The sequence below is a fragment of the Aquila chrysaetos genome, chromosome 8 (assembly GCF_900496995.4).
Source record: "Aquila chrysaetos chrysaetos chromosome 8, bAquChr1.4, whole genome shotgun sequence".
Classification (NCBI taxonomy): domain Eukaryota; kingdom Metazoa; phylum Chordata; class Aves; order Accipitriformes; family Accipitridae; genus Aquila; species Aquila chrysaetos.
The window spans coordinates 26,627,180-26,641,673 of record NC_044011.1 but is presented as its reverse complement, the minus strand read 5'-3'; the positions used below and the strand labels follow the sequence as shown (position 1 = coordinate 26,641,673).

Below are 14,494 nucleotides of genomic sequence, written 5' to 3'. Positions count from 1 at the left end.
AATGTAAAAACACAGTTAAGACATAAAACCACCAAAAAAAAAGTGGCAAGCTGAACAAGCTTAAAAGCAAATACTTTTCTATTAAAAGGCAAGTTGCTCGGCTCCGCTTATGCCTAGAGTATGATTAGAACCCCACTGTAAAACAATTACCAAGATACTCTGCTGTATTTGATGTCTGAAAAAGAAACGACCTCATGCAGACTCTGTCTCGTGTGTGTGCTGGCAAGTATATTTTACTGCTGATTTTCTATGAATAAACATATGCTAAGAGTGGCTGAAACACACTGCTGGTTTTAAACATGCCTAATGTAGTATTAGAGGTTCATTTCCAAAGCTGTCTGCCTTGTTTATCAGCTTTCTCCCTCCAGCTGGCAAAGAATACCCCTGATAGCAACTCTGACCAGCTGTCTTGCACAGTACACTCATCTATAGGAGATACATTCTTCTAGCAGGAAATAACCCTCCCCAAAACATAAACAAAATGGTTCTAGCAATTTAGAAAACTGTTGTACTTTACTACTGTGAATCAATAATAACCATATAAATTATATGTCATCAAACTCGTTCCATTGTAAATGTTAGAGTGTACCGCATGTACTGAGCTTATAAAGCTGGAGCCTAATAGCCAGGCTGTTCTGCCCAACACCCAGCAGCCTCCTGTCTCCATCTTCCATTTGCGAGACCCTCTCCTGTAATTGTAGCATAAATATCAGAAAACATCTCCTTTTTTAGAAAATTTTAAACTGAAATGCTGTAATATAGTTTTCAACACTGCCACATCACCTGCTAAATTATATTTGATACAGATCCACTTAGTGCAGTTATTAACACAGCATCAGAAAAAACATTATTTAAAGGACAGTTTGGGCACTGCATTTCATTTGGAAGATAAAGATCAAATAACAAAAGAAAATTTTCATAACTATTTTTGAAAAAACACAGTAGAGTTGGATGGACTCGCATTTCTTACTCTATTTTACTGATTCAAGATAAATAAGGTATTAAAAGTATAAAAAGTTAATTAGATATTAAAAGTTCTTTTAACAATTCATCTAAAATTCTCATTTAGAGAAGATTTTTGTTATCTCACAGCTTTGGTTTAATAGATTATTACATATTAATGATAAAAAGGATTATTGGTGGCCCTAATTTCAGGTAATCTGGGCACAGTCTTGTTTTGGTCAGAATAGAATGTCCGTTGCAGACTAAACAGCAGTATGGCATGAGTGAACACCATTTGAAGCAATTAGCAGGCTTCGCTTGGGGATATATAAATTGTCAAATGTAAATGAATTGACAGAGCTGTTCAGAAAAGCTTACACAGCACTTGCCCTCACAATGCCTACCTCAAACCAGGACCACTACTGCCTCCTCTGCGTGCTGTGCCATACAGAGGGAAAAACACCCATAAACCTCGCAGTCTTTCATGCCTTGCCTTGCCCTAAATACAGGTGGTAATTTACTTGTCCTACAGCATTTGGTGTAAAATTTCTCCAGCAGAACTCATGTGCAATCCACTGCCATTATCTTCTGTAACTTTCAGAGAAGGTGCCTAATCTAAGAGGGTTGTTTAAGTAAGCAACCCCCACAGGGTCAGTCTGGGCAGACAGGAGACTCTCCCACTCCTGGACATCTACCCTAAACCAGGGTAATTTTCTTTGTGCACAGGCCCCTCTCCCACTCCTTACCAAAGCTGAGACCTTGCCTCTCATTGTGTTCTATTTTTAGTTAAAATTGCACAGAAACGCCATTGTGGTGTGCACAAGAAACAACGTGTTACTGAAAAAACACAGAATCAGGCCTCCTAGAACAATTTCCTACCATGTCTCCTTCAGAGCCAGGGCAGCCAATCAAGATGACGATTTCTGCAAGTTTTGCTCCAAAAACCTAATCTCGGAGATTTCTCAACTAGAACAAAGTGCTAAATGTTTAATGTAAGCAAAAACTAAGAGTAAAACAAGTTTTCTGATTCTCTATTACATTTAAAACAGAGCAAGACTGAGATGGCTGACAAAGCAGCATTTAATTCCTAGCTATATCTAGACCAGAATACCCAGCCTAATTTACACAGACAGTCACAGTTCACATAATCACATACAGCAGAATATGACAGGGGAATTAGAGGACCAGGAAAGCATGTCTGAACTATGAGCTTCCTGCTCTAAACGTATTAAATGCAGACATTTAATTCAGAAAAAGGCTAACCTGGTCGGTTCTTATTTTAAGCAAAAATTTATTTCAAGCAGAAAATACAAAACAAATGATAAAGCTTTTTTGATTACTTTTTCTTAAATAAAGCAAATAGCCAATTTAAACTTAAGCTCCCACATGCTACAAAGATGCACTAGAAGAGATAGCCAAGATTTTGTAATAAATTCTGGTATAGCAACTGATCAGCAAATAAGGCATCGTCTTATTCCATATGCCAGTCTTTTTCCCCATGTTCTTTCTGCAAACGGCCTTGACAGTACTCAGAATTTCAATTCACTACACTACACTGGCATTTGCCTCCCAACATTTATTTCCAGAAACAGGTGCAAAGATTTGACACCTAGACTTGGGCTTTTATTCTGATGTAAAGCAAAACTTGCTTTTGCAAAGTTAGTGTCACAGCACTGCTGTAGTAAAAGAGATTTAAATGCCCAGAATAAAAGCCCAATTTTACCAAAATTCTGGGCTAATTACTGCTCAGATTCAAATGAGCTATTTCTTGAAAAGCTTAATTTGGAAAACAACATATTCAGAGCTGTATCTGACGAAAACTTAACTTATTGCAAATACCTCATTTTATTGTACCACATTTAAAATCAGTTACCTTTAAGACTAGAACAAATTCATTTCTACATCCCATCCACCTGCCCTCTCTTTCCCATTACTTTCACATTATTTATCACCTTTATTTGTGTTGTCATGCCTAGAAATAACAGATGAGCATTTTAGGAGAGAGAAATAATCTCTCCAAACCTGTGAGTGATATAACATGCTTTAGGGCATTCAAAATGAGAAATCATCGTAAGCAACCATGATACAGAATTGGGGGGGGGGGGGGGGAACAACCACAAAACCATGCACTTCTACCAATAAAATGACACTAGATTATGTCAACTGTTCTGTAACTTTTCCTAATGTTCTTTTCATTTTGAGGCTTTGCCCACATTTGGGCGGAGGCCATCCCAGAACTCTTTTGGGGTTAGTGTTCCTGAAGTTACGCAAGAGCAGCAGACGGAAGAAAAAGTCAGATCTCATTTTTCAGCGTAAACTTGGTATTCTTTGTAACTGTTTGCTGTAGGCTAGCATGAACAGCAAACTCTAAACTCCTTTTTTCTCATTTCAGCAGCTTCGTTGGACAGATTTTCCTGGAGAAACCACTTAGAGTACCCTTATTGGTCAAGGTATAAAAAAAAATGACTGGAAGCATGAATGTGTCTCACAGAAGGATGTACATCTGTCGTCGTATAAATCACTGTCAAACTTGAAAGGTTGGCATGGTTTTCTTCACCATTCATTACCTTGATATTCAAAAAGGCACTATTAGAAAACAGTGGTCTAAAATGGTTGTCAAAACATTTTGGAAGACCCTCTAGAAAGGACAGATGTAGAAGCGAGTTCAGTTTCTAAGATCTCGATACAAGAACAGCCTAGAAATTCAGGGCAGTGCTTCACCAGGCAGGTGATGGTGTGCAGGCAGAGCTGGGTGCTGGTTGACCCTGAAGGCAATGGGCAGCACAAGCAGAGCAGGACAGGGAACACTCGCTCACACAAATGAGTCCTTAGAAAGAGAATGCTAATGATCTGCTAATGCAATCGAGGGAAATGAAATCCCATGTGTAACCACTATCGCATTATTGTGGTTGATTAGTCAGAGGCAAGAAGAAAGGAGGGAGCCTCCAGCCACACAGAAAGCAGAATCTGTTCTCCATAGCTGTAATTGGCAAGACAAAAAATAGCAGCCTTAAACTGTATAAACAGAGATCTAGGCCAGAACAATTCCCAACAGCAAGGACAATGGAGCACTGGAACAGACTGCCTGGAGACACTGCAGGGACCCCATCTTAAAAAGTTTTTAAAAACAGTTTAGGCAAGTGTTTCCCTGGAATGATGCTGCTTTGAGGCAACAGGACAGGCCAGGTGAGGCTGCCTCCAGCCTCAGCCTAGTTGAATCTACGAGCAAAGCTTCAAAAACAGGTGGGGCATTTTTCTCCATTCATTTGCCAAATTAGTAGGTCTGGGATGTCCTCTTCTGGTGTTAGCAAAGACCATGTTTTAATAGGCCTGCCATGTAAAAAGCAGAGCATGGTTACTATAAGGGATACAGCAGTGATTGCCAGTGCCCTGATTACATCAATGTTACTGGAAAGGGCTCACTCACCACAAGCCTGGGCCCCCTGAATAACCTATATACAAAGGTGAAACACAAGGCACAGGAGGGAGGATAGAGAAGCCTACTATGAACCTTGGAATATATTAGTAACCAATTTATTAGCTATTAGAGATACAAATCTGGGCTCAAAACACATTTTCTACAAAAAGCTGGAAAAAGTTCTTTCATACACCAAATCCTTTACCCTTTGAAAACATCTCATGAATTTTTCTATTTCATTTAAGAATGTAGGAGGTAGCTGTCTACAAAGCTGTCAGCAAACAGGCAAATATGGTGGTCCATCCTCAATGGATGTTCTTATGTGCTTTTCCATGCTTTGAGCATGCTATGAAGCAAAATGACTTTTTTCCATCACTTCAGCTACCTTTACTTTAGACAAAGTTCTTGTACATAGAGCCAGTGAAAGATTTAACATATTTGGACCAATTTAAACCTTCACTCTTCCCTCCTGTCCCTTTCTTCTTCCATTTGCTAGGCAATCTGCAGAGATCAAGAAACACAGCCCAAACTTCAGGTCAGCTGAGCTCTTCTTAGAGACACAGGCTTCATTTCAAGTTGACTAAAACTCATCAGCTACCCTCCCCCTGGCACCTCTGAGGGGATGCTTCACAATTGCCCCAGCACAGACCACTTCACTTAAAAACTATCTTACTGCTAAAAGACAAAGATGTATTTGGAAACATGCACTGTTCTTTTACTTAAATAGGAGAGCATGGAAACCCCGCAGAAAGTCTGATGGAGGCATTAATGCTGTTTGTGAGAGTCTTCCCTGGTATCTATAGAGTCTATTGCCATGTGGAAGCTTTGTTGAGCACTGGTACACCAGAAACCCCAAGAAAGCAATTCATAAGAGAATTTAGAATTTAATGCTGAAAAAATTAACACTGGAAATTTGAGCTCAGACAGTGAAAGGAACCAAGTGTGGAAACAGCACATGATCAAATTACCCTTAGGAATAATATGAGAGAAAAATAACTAGAGGAAATGGCTCATATTTTTAAATGGAAGGTGACTAGTACTTGTTCTCTAAACTGAATAGGCAAGATAAACTAACGCCAATCCATAAGAGTTTGAAAGCCTATTACCTCTCCACAGATGGGTAAGTCTTATTCTTAGCTATGAATTTCTTGCTCTCCAACTTGAAACAGCCAATCTGAAGATCCAATATGATTATTCAGAAGAGCAACAAAAACAAGACAAAGAACTGCCTCATGAAGAAAAAACAGATAACCAAATACACAGAGTCTGGCTAAACAAAGATGAAATTAGAGAAAAGAAAGTTAGCAGTAAATATATAAAGAATGCAACTGTGAAGGAGATAAAGACATAGATGAGGCTGAGGGAAAATTAATATCGACATTTAAATATTAAGAAACCATGCTATGATCAAATTATTTATGGATTAGACTTACAGTAGATGATGAAGGTTCACTTACTAGAATACAAATACAGGGTTGGCTAAGACATTAAGAATAAATACAGTTAGGGAAAAAACCCTACAATTTGAACACAAAGTACACATATTTGCAGGATTGAAAACCAAACACCACCACACACACAAATCCCAAAACAAAACCCCCCAAACCCAAACACACCACCACCAAAAATACCCCCAAGAAACAAATATCTTGCTTCATATTCACTTACAGAATGGTCATCTTGCACAAATCACCCCACCTCACCACTACTTAAAATTTCACCTGAAAGTCCAGAATAATCTTGTTTTGAATTTGGTAATGTCTGCCAACAGAGGCCTCAAACTTCAGCTGAATATCTCTGTTAGCTAGTCCTTGCTCAGCCACACTGAAGCATTACAAAATTATTTTGGAGACTGATTTTTAATAATAATTTTTTAAAAGCTCAAAAGAAATGTTTTTAGCCAAATTCAGATTGCTTCATAATGAAAGAACGTCCATGAACTTCAGGCTTCATTATTTTGCATTCTGAGTGCTGCTAACCAAGGAGGAAGGGAAACCCTGCAGCCTCTGAGGGCAGAGAACGTACTTGGACAACAAGGAAAATCCCACAAAGGACTGTAAATGTCCCCGCACTTGTGACTTATTCTTGTCAGGTTCAATGACAAATATGTTCCTTTAAAACCAGGAAAGCCATATGTTAAACCTGAAGGGGGTACACGTCGACAATTTAAGCAGGGAGGAGATCAACCTCCTGTCTCCCCCGCTCCCAGATTTTGAACAAGCAGGCGGTTTGTGCTCTCGTTTCAGCCAGCCGTTCGATCATTGTCACTTCCTCGAACAGATGAACATACTTTCATCCACCACTAAGTGGAGCTGTTACTCTTGGAAAAGAGTTTCTCCATATTTTCAAGTATGTTTGCAGACCAGATTTTTTTTGGCAGTATCTACAGCTTCCTGTATTGTTTCATCAAAAAAAAAACCCAAACCAAACAACAACAACAACAACAAAACCACAAAAGGAGAGGGTATTAAAAACAACCAGTTTTATAGTTGCTTTAGCTCTTGATAATTTTTGCAGTAAAACTATTTATCAAATTTATTATTCTGCGGATAGTATTTATACACTTTCTAATTGAAGAATAAATATCTACCTACCAGCGACTATTTGGCAGTTCTCATGGGATGAATTAATGGCATAATTAAGGTCACAAAGAATAAGTTTGCACATAACAAAAGATTGCTCCATCACTGATATATACTGGAACTGTTTCCATCTGTTCTGGCAGAGGCTGCATGCTTTGGGGCACAGCAACCGAAGCAACCTCCCACCCTGCAAGCATTACTGCAGCTCGGAGAAGACTTGAGGCAGAGAGCAAGAACAGCATGCAGCGGCTGTACTACTGCCACCTCTATATATCATACAATGACACGTGAAAAAAAGCAATGTGTTATAAAGCAGGACATGAAGTCGACATGCCCACTATAAACGTCTGAAAAAAAATCTGCTGCAACGTCACAGGAAACCCAACTATACCCAGAGGGGTTGCCTGAGAAATACATTGTTTTATCCCGAGTAACTTGTACAGTGACAATTGGTGATGGAGACTTCCCTGATTAAAATAAACTAAGTGAGAAAGAAAAGGAAACCCCAGGAAACAGTAACTAAACTTTGTTTTGTGTTCGTAAGTCTCAAACAAAAATAGAAACTTGACATTTAAAAACAAAAGTATAAATGAAGCACTTTGCTTTCAGCCCTTCTAAATGTTCAGTCACTGGTGACCAGAATAAACCTTAGCTTTGGACATCCAAATCACTTCTGATATTGACAAGAAAGAAAAAGCAGCATTTTTAGGCAAAAAAGATAACATGCAAATTCCATTGCTTCCCCATACTTCTGTGCTGTGTGGCACTACTATGATTCAGTAGAAGAGCAGTATTTTTTTTTTGTTTAAAAACCAACATAAATAAAAACTAAATCATGTTACTGAGAAACAGTCCATCCATAATGAAACTATATTACTGAGAGATAAACACAGTCTTGATACCACAGTCCTTTTAAATGTATTTCAAAAAGAAGTTTCCTCTTCAGGGTAACTCCCAGTAGAGCAGCTCCCCCATTTTTGGGCCCAGGCAGTCCCAGAGCAGAAACTGCAGCCCAACACCGAGAACAGAAAGGAAAAAAAAAAGTACTTCATGAAGCACTTGCTCTATGCAATGTCAAGTAAGCCCTGCTGTTTGACAAAGTGTGTTGTTTGTACAGCCCTCAGGAGCTCAGCTCTCTGGTGAGTTCTGGGAGCTCCTGACTCAGAGGAGTCAAGAGTCACAGGAGCCACCTTTTGGGTTTTCACTGGGTGCACAAGAGAGCTCCCCCGTGCAGAGAGAGTGAGACTGGGATCCCAGGGAGCAGGGGGCACATCATGACTCTCTTGCTCTTCGCTTAGGTGACCGTGGCTGGTCCCACCTCTCTGCCCTGCCTCAGTTACCTCACCTATAAAACGCAGGTGTTGAAACTGCGCTCTTCACTAAAGAGCAGCAGTTGAAACCAGGAAGGGTGTGCTGCTGTTTGGGATGCACAAATGTCATAACACAGCTCTGACATGTTCACTCCCCTGCTCATAGAAAAATAATGTGTCACAACCCATAAAACCATGAGTCATAACCCAGCTCTAACTTGTTTACTCCATTGCTCATAGGCAAATAATGCAAGGAAGACTGATATTTACAGGGAAGGAATTTAAGCAGTGTAGTATAGTACTCCCCTCTCCTGTATTTTAATTGTAACATAACAATAGGTATTTTAATAAGCCTTTATTACTACAGAGCAAGGCTTTACTGTGGTTCAGCAGCTCAAATTTTACTCGAGCCTTTGTCAGCACTTGGACACCCTTTAATCTTTTAAATGATTAAGTCTTACATGTATAAAAAAAACCATAACAACATTCCAGCTTACATTCTCTATGACAAACGTCCATTCTTTGTCTTCAAACTCTTCAGCATGGGGATCCTAGAAAAACAAACCAGAGAACTTAAGTCTAAAAACAATCCAGGGTGCAAGAAATTGCAACTCAGCCAAGATTTTCATATACTCAGAGAAATATTTTTACCCACTAAAGATGACAGAGGGAAATATTTTAGCTGGGATGTAGACTTCAATGGATGTCAGTAAGACGACAAGCAAATTGGTGTAAAACTGCCAGTGCAGATTTAATAGGCTCCTACAGATACAAATATGAGGTTTATTCTGATAAAGGCCTGTAATTCTATTTCCTTTCATCCACGGCAAAAAAAACCAGATAAAGCTCACTAATTCTTAAGTTCCACCTCCCAAACAAACACAACAAATCTACATCTTGCAGAGAACAGTGGAGGAAGCCACTGCTTGGTGTGAGAAGACATACACCTACAGCAGGCATCAAAATCATCACCCCAACCTCCTTGTACCCAGACTCCATCAGCATGAGTGGAGACACAAAGTCATGGCTTCTACCTCATTTCACTGCAAATTTCAATACCTATCCTTACAACACTTCTATTACATCACATGCAAGGATCAAAAAACATTTTAATCACCAGGAAGATAAATAACCAGGTTCTTATATTGTGCATTTGTTTCCAATTTAATGAGCTTTCAATCCAGTGGTGTAGTCTGTACTGTGCTTGTCTGAAATTAAGATAAAGGTGGAGACATTAAATCATCCCCTTCATGCCTCTATCAAGAATCCTACTTTAAAAACTACCTTTGTTTTTAAATATCATTAATTTATCATCCAATCCTAGTTCTGACCAACTGTAACAAAATAGCTTCTATTCTTCTTGCAGAACAGCTTCTCACACTAAGAGAATGTGGCTTTAGGCTTTCTTCTGACATGAAGCCTCATTTTGCCATACCTCAATTTTATCCTATTATTTCTAGTTATAGGAAACCACTCAATTACTCCTTTGCCTCCAACACTTACATGCTATAGACACTTGCAGATAAATGTCACATCCCCATAATCAGCATTTGCCTTCATCATATGAGACCCCTCAGCACCTGCAGAGTTTTCTTGCTATTATTTGGAGCCTGTTCATGATACTACAACAAACACTGCACCAGTTCCATCTTGCTGCTGTAAATTAACAAAATGGATCGAGATATTTTGCTTCTACTTTGTTTATCTCTGTTAGTACCATCTTTCCTTTCTTTCCAGAATGCTACATGCCTCACATTCAACCTTTTCAACTCACCTTATCTTAGTCTTTCCTTTAACCATCCTTGTTTAGCTTAGTTTTGCCTTAAAGTCTACAGCTCATTCTTCTAACTAGTTCTCATCAAATACTCAAAACAAAAGATTTTATAAGTAATGAGCTTACAGCATAAACAGTCAGCAAAAAGAATTATTTTTTTCTTTTTCCAGGATGCAAAATCTTGGAAACTGTGCTCTTAAATAAACCTCCTCTTTGAATGAGCTGCAGTAACATTTCTAAGAGGATATCATCCTATCTCCTCCAGCGCAGTCCTTCCTACAAAATCCAGCAAAGTGGGTTCACTGCTCTGCAGACCTCGAGTAAAACCCTGGCTCTCCTTGCAGGAGTCATCCCGCTGGGCATCGACGTGCTTACGGAGGAAATTCAGCGCCACATCATACTCTTGGCACCATCATTAGCTATATAGTTAACAGCTACAACCACAGGTGTCATATGCAATATGCATTTTAAAATGCATTACTCCAACAATGGGATGTAGTTTCAATGAAAAAATATAAGATGGTACTAGAAACTTATGTCAAAACTGATGATTCATTTTGATATATGAATAAATCTTTTTAGATTTTTTTTAAAAAATCAGAATAATTTAAATACTGCAAATGGGTGTAAAAAACATACTGCACCATTAGCCATAAGGATAGACAGGCAAGTAGATACATACAAAATTATACTGAGGTATCTCTGTGTTCCAATTAATGCACTTGTAAACATCAGATTATGTAATTATATATCCATCACATTAATCAGGTTTGTGGAATTCTGCATTATGTAAATGAAGTGCACAATATCTGCTGGTTTGCTATATCCTATGTTGTGCTGGTTTTGGCTGGAGTAATTAATTTTCTTCATAGTAGCTAGTATGGGGCTATGTTTTGGATTTGTGCTGAAAACAGTGTTGATAACACAGGGATGTTTTAGTTACTGCTGAGCAGTGCTTACACAGAGTCAAGGCTTTTTCTGCCTCTCACCCCACCCCACCAGCAAGGAAGCTGAGGGTGCACAAGAATTTGGGAGGGGACACAGCCAGGACAGCTGACCCCAAATGACCAAAGGCATATTCCAGACCATATGACATCATGCTCAGCATATAAAGCTGGGGCAAGAAGAAGGGGGGGACGGGACACAACATTTGGAGTTACGGTGTTTGTCTTCCCAAGTCACCATGACGCGTGATGGAGCCCTGCTTTCCTGGAGATGGCTGAACACCTGCCTGCCCATGGGAAGTGGTGAATGAATTCCTTGTTTTGCTTTGCTTGTGTGTGCAGCTTTCGCTTTACTTATTAAACTATCTTTATCTCAACCCACGGGTTTTCTCACTTTTACTCTTCCAATTCTCTCCCCCATCCCACCTGGGGGGAGTAAGCAAGCGGCTGTGTGGTGCTTAGTTGCCAGCTGGGGTTAAACCACGACATATATAAATTCTGAAGATCTAATTTTCTGTAATCCAGCTATTAAATACTTATCATTTTCAAGAGTTAACCTGGAGCAATTACCTTTTTGTTTAATTGCTTCCTTTGATACAGCATAAAATGACATAATGAGATTTAATTGGATCATTAATCACTTTATGTTTTAATAAGCTACTCCATAATAAGTGACTGAACTCTTAAATATTTCATCCTGCTCAATTTTTTTCATAACTCTCCCAAAAGCTACTAACGCAAGCTTGCAGGTTTACCTAAAACTGCTTGCAAAGTCAGGGCCCCATATTTTATCCCATGTAACAAACAAAACAATCATTGTTTTGTTCATGCAAGGCAATTATCTATAAAGAAAAACAAAGCTCTTCTATCAATGGCAATAGAACTGATTCACACCTCTGAAGGCTACAGAATCAGGTGCTCTGCTGAGTATTTCTGATAATCTGATAGAGCAAAATAATACTCTATAATGAAAAGAATTCTTAATATTCAACACTTTAGCATGCACTTGAAAGTGAGCTGTGAACACTTTTGAAAAATAAACATGAGTGTATTACCCCCAAACTCCCTACCAACTACCCAGAATAAAAAATAAAATTTAAAAGCTTCAAGGACTTCTCTAATGAACAGCCTTACCAAAAGTTCAGAGAGCATGAAATATACTAAGATATGGACACTTTGCCTATGTGTAAGATATTTCCAATTTAAAGAAAAATCCAGACATGTTTTTTTTTTAAAAGCCACATTTCTTGTTAGTCTTAAAATGCCGCTAGAAACAAAAAACCCTGAATAAGCTTATACACATAAGCCTTAGCATTTCATTGGAACAGACAGGTAAGTGGCTTCACTCTTCTTACTAAAATGCTTTTTTTAGAAGCCCAGGGAGCAGCATGCATAGTCCTACTTCTAGCCAACTTACAACTTTATTACGTGGTCAGCATTAACAGATACTTCTAGGACTATAGTTACAACACAATTTCTATTGCATCCACCATTTGACCCTTTGGGCTAACATTTCCATGTGTGGTCTCCATAAAAAGTGATGTTTCTATAAATCTGGCTAATCTTTCATCTTATTTTGGATTTGAAGATGGTAAATACCAGTAAAAAAACCCCATAACACCACATGCTTCCCCTCCCTGGCTAACCCTTATTCTCCATTCATTTCCCACATAAAACTCATGCGATGAATTTAGCAAACTATTACTTGAGGACTATACAGCTGACTACTCTTTAGGGAAAAAAAAGGCCATTGCAAAGAAGAATAACCCTAGAAGTAATGGTTATAGAGCCTTTGAAATTTTCACTGTACGAAAGTCCTCCCTGATAACACAGCACGCAAAACCTCACCTCACCTGCAAGCAGATATAAGTAATCACTGAAAATGTGCAGCTGGGAACACCTAAAGACAAGAGTTACAAACAGACCTCATTCCCATCCTCCTTCCTGAAAGCAAAGGATAATGAGAATTACCTAAAAAACTCAAGGAACAAACTGTCTCCAGTATTTTACTCAGCCTGAAACCACCTCATACCTCGCTGTAACACAAAGGGAGTTGGCAAGAGCCATCTTTTTGATAATGCTCTTTTTCTTTACCAACATACCACAGACGCAGAACTACACTCTACCAACATTCATTATGGTTTTACCTTGAATTGAGAACTGTATCTGGACAAATGGATTGAACAGCTGCTTGTTCCTCCTCATTTTATTGTATAAAAAAAGAATCGTCATTCTTAATATCAAGAGATGGGCCCCATTTTCCTGTTTCTCTTTCCATATGCATTCATCTCTTAGCATGACACTTCTTTTCAGTATCTTCAACTAAGTTTTAGAGCCTTCTTTTTTCCCCCTACCCTTTTTTTTTTTTTTTCTGGTCAGATGACTTTAGCATTCAAAAGTAACACTCAGGTGAGAAGCCAATAGTAGGGAACTGTGCAAAGGAGAGGGCATCATCTTACGGTTCTGTTTTGGGTAGGTGGGGTTTTGGTAGCAGGGGAGGGGCTGCAGGGGTGGGTGGCTCCTGTGAGAAGCTGCTAGAAGCTTCCCCGGCTCCAAGATGGACCCACCTCTGCCAAGGCCAAGGCCAAGCCCAAGCCCATCAGTGATGGTGGTAGCACCTCTGGGATAACAGACTTAAGGGAAACCTGCAGTGGAGAGGGGAGTGGGATGTGAAACAAACACCTATGCAGACAGCAAGGTCAGTGAAGAAAGAGGGGGAGGAGGTGCGCCAGAGGAGGGGATGCCCCTGCAGCCTGTGGTGAGACAGCAGGCTGTCCTCTTGCAGCCCATGGAGGTGGAATGGTGGAGCAGATGCCCACCTGCAGCCCATGGGGGACCCCATGCTGGAGCAGGGGGATGCCCCCAAAGATGGCTGTGACTCCATGGGAAAGCCCACGCTTGAGCAGCCTGCACCTTAAGGACTGCTGCCCATGGAAGGGACCCACGCTGGAACAGTTTGTGAAGAACTGCAGCCCATGGGAAGGACTCACATTGGAGAAGTTCATGGAGGACTGTGTCCTGTTGGAGGACCCCACAGTGGAGCAGGGGAAGAGTGTGAGGAGTCCTGCCGCTGAGGAGGAAGGAGCAGCAGAGACAACGTGTGATGAACTGACCCCAACCCCCATTCCCCATCCCACTGTGCTGCTGCAGGGGTAGGTAGAGAATCCAGGAGTGAAGCTGTGCCTGGGAAGGAGGGAGGGGTGGGGGGGAAGGTGTTTTTAAGATTTGGGGTTTACTTCTCATTATCCTTGTTTTGATTTGATTGGTAGAAAATGAAATTGGTTTTGTTTTTTTCCCAACTTGAGTCTGGTTTTTGCCTGTGACCATAATTGGTGAATGATCCGTCTCTGTCCTTGTCTCAACCCACAAGCCTTTCATTATATTTTCTCCTCCTCATCCCACCTGGGCTGGGGGCAGGGAGAGGAGTCAGAGAGCAGCCATGAGGTGCTTTGTTACCAGCTGGTCTCAAACCACAACAGGTTCTCATACAGTGAGACTCTCAGATAATTATTTCTCCAACTCTC

At 40.0% G+C, this 14,494-nt stretch overlaps 1 protein-coding gene across 12 annotated transcripts in view; it reads right to left on the bottom strand.

Moving 5' to 3' along the window:
* EHBP1 (EH domain binding protein 1) overlaps positions 1-14,494 on the bottom strand; it is a 231,399-nt gene that overhangs the window by 166,924 nt on the left and 49,981 nt on the right. For all 12 annotated transcript variants that reach the window (XM_030021257.2, XM_030021255.1, XM_030021258.1 and 9 more), the window contains exon 5: positions 8,750-8,803. In XM_030021257.2, coding sequence (XP_029877117.1) covers positions 8,750-8,803 — 54 coding nt within the window. The remainder of the gene's footprint in view (positions 1-8,749; positions 8,804-14,494) is intronic.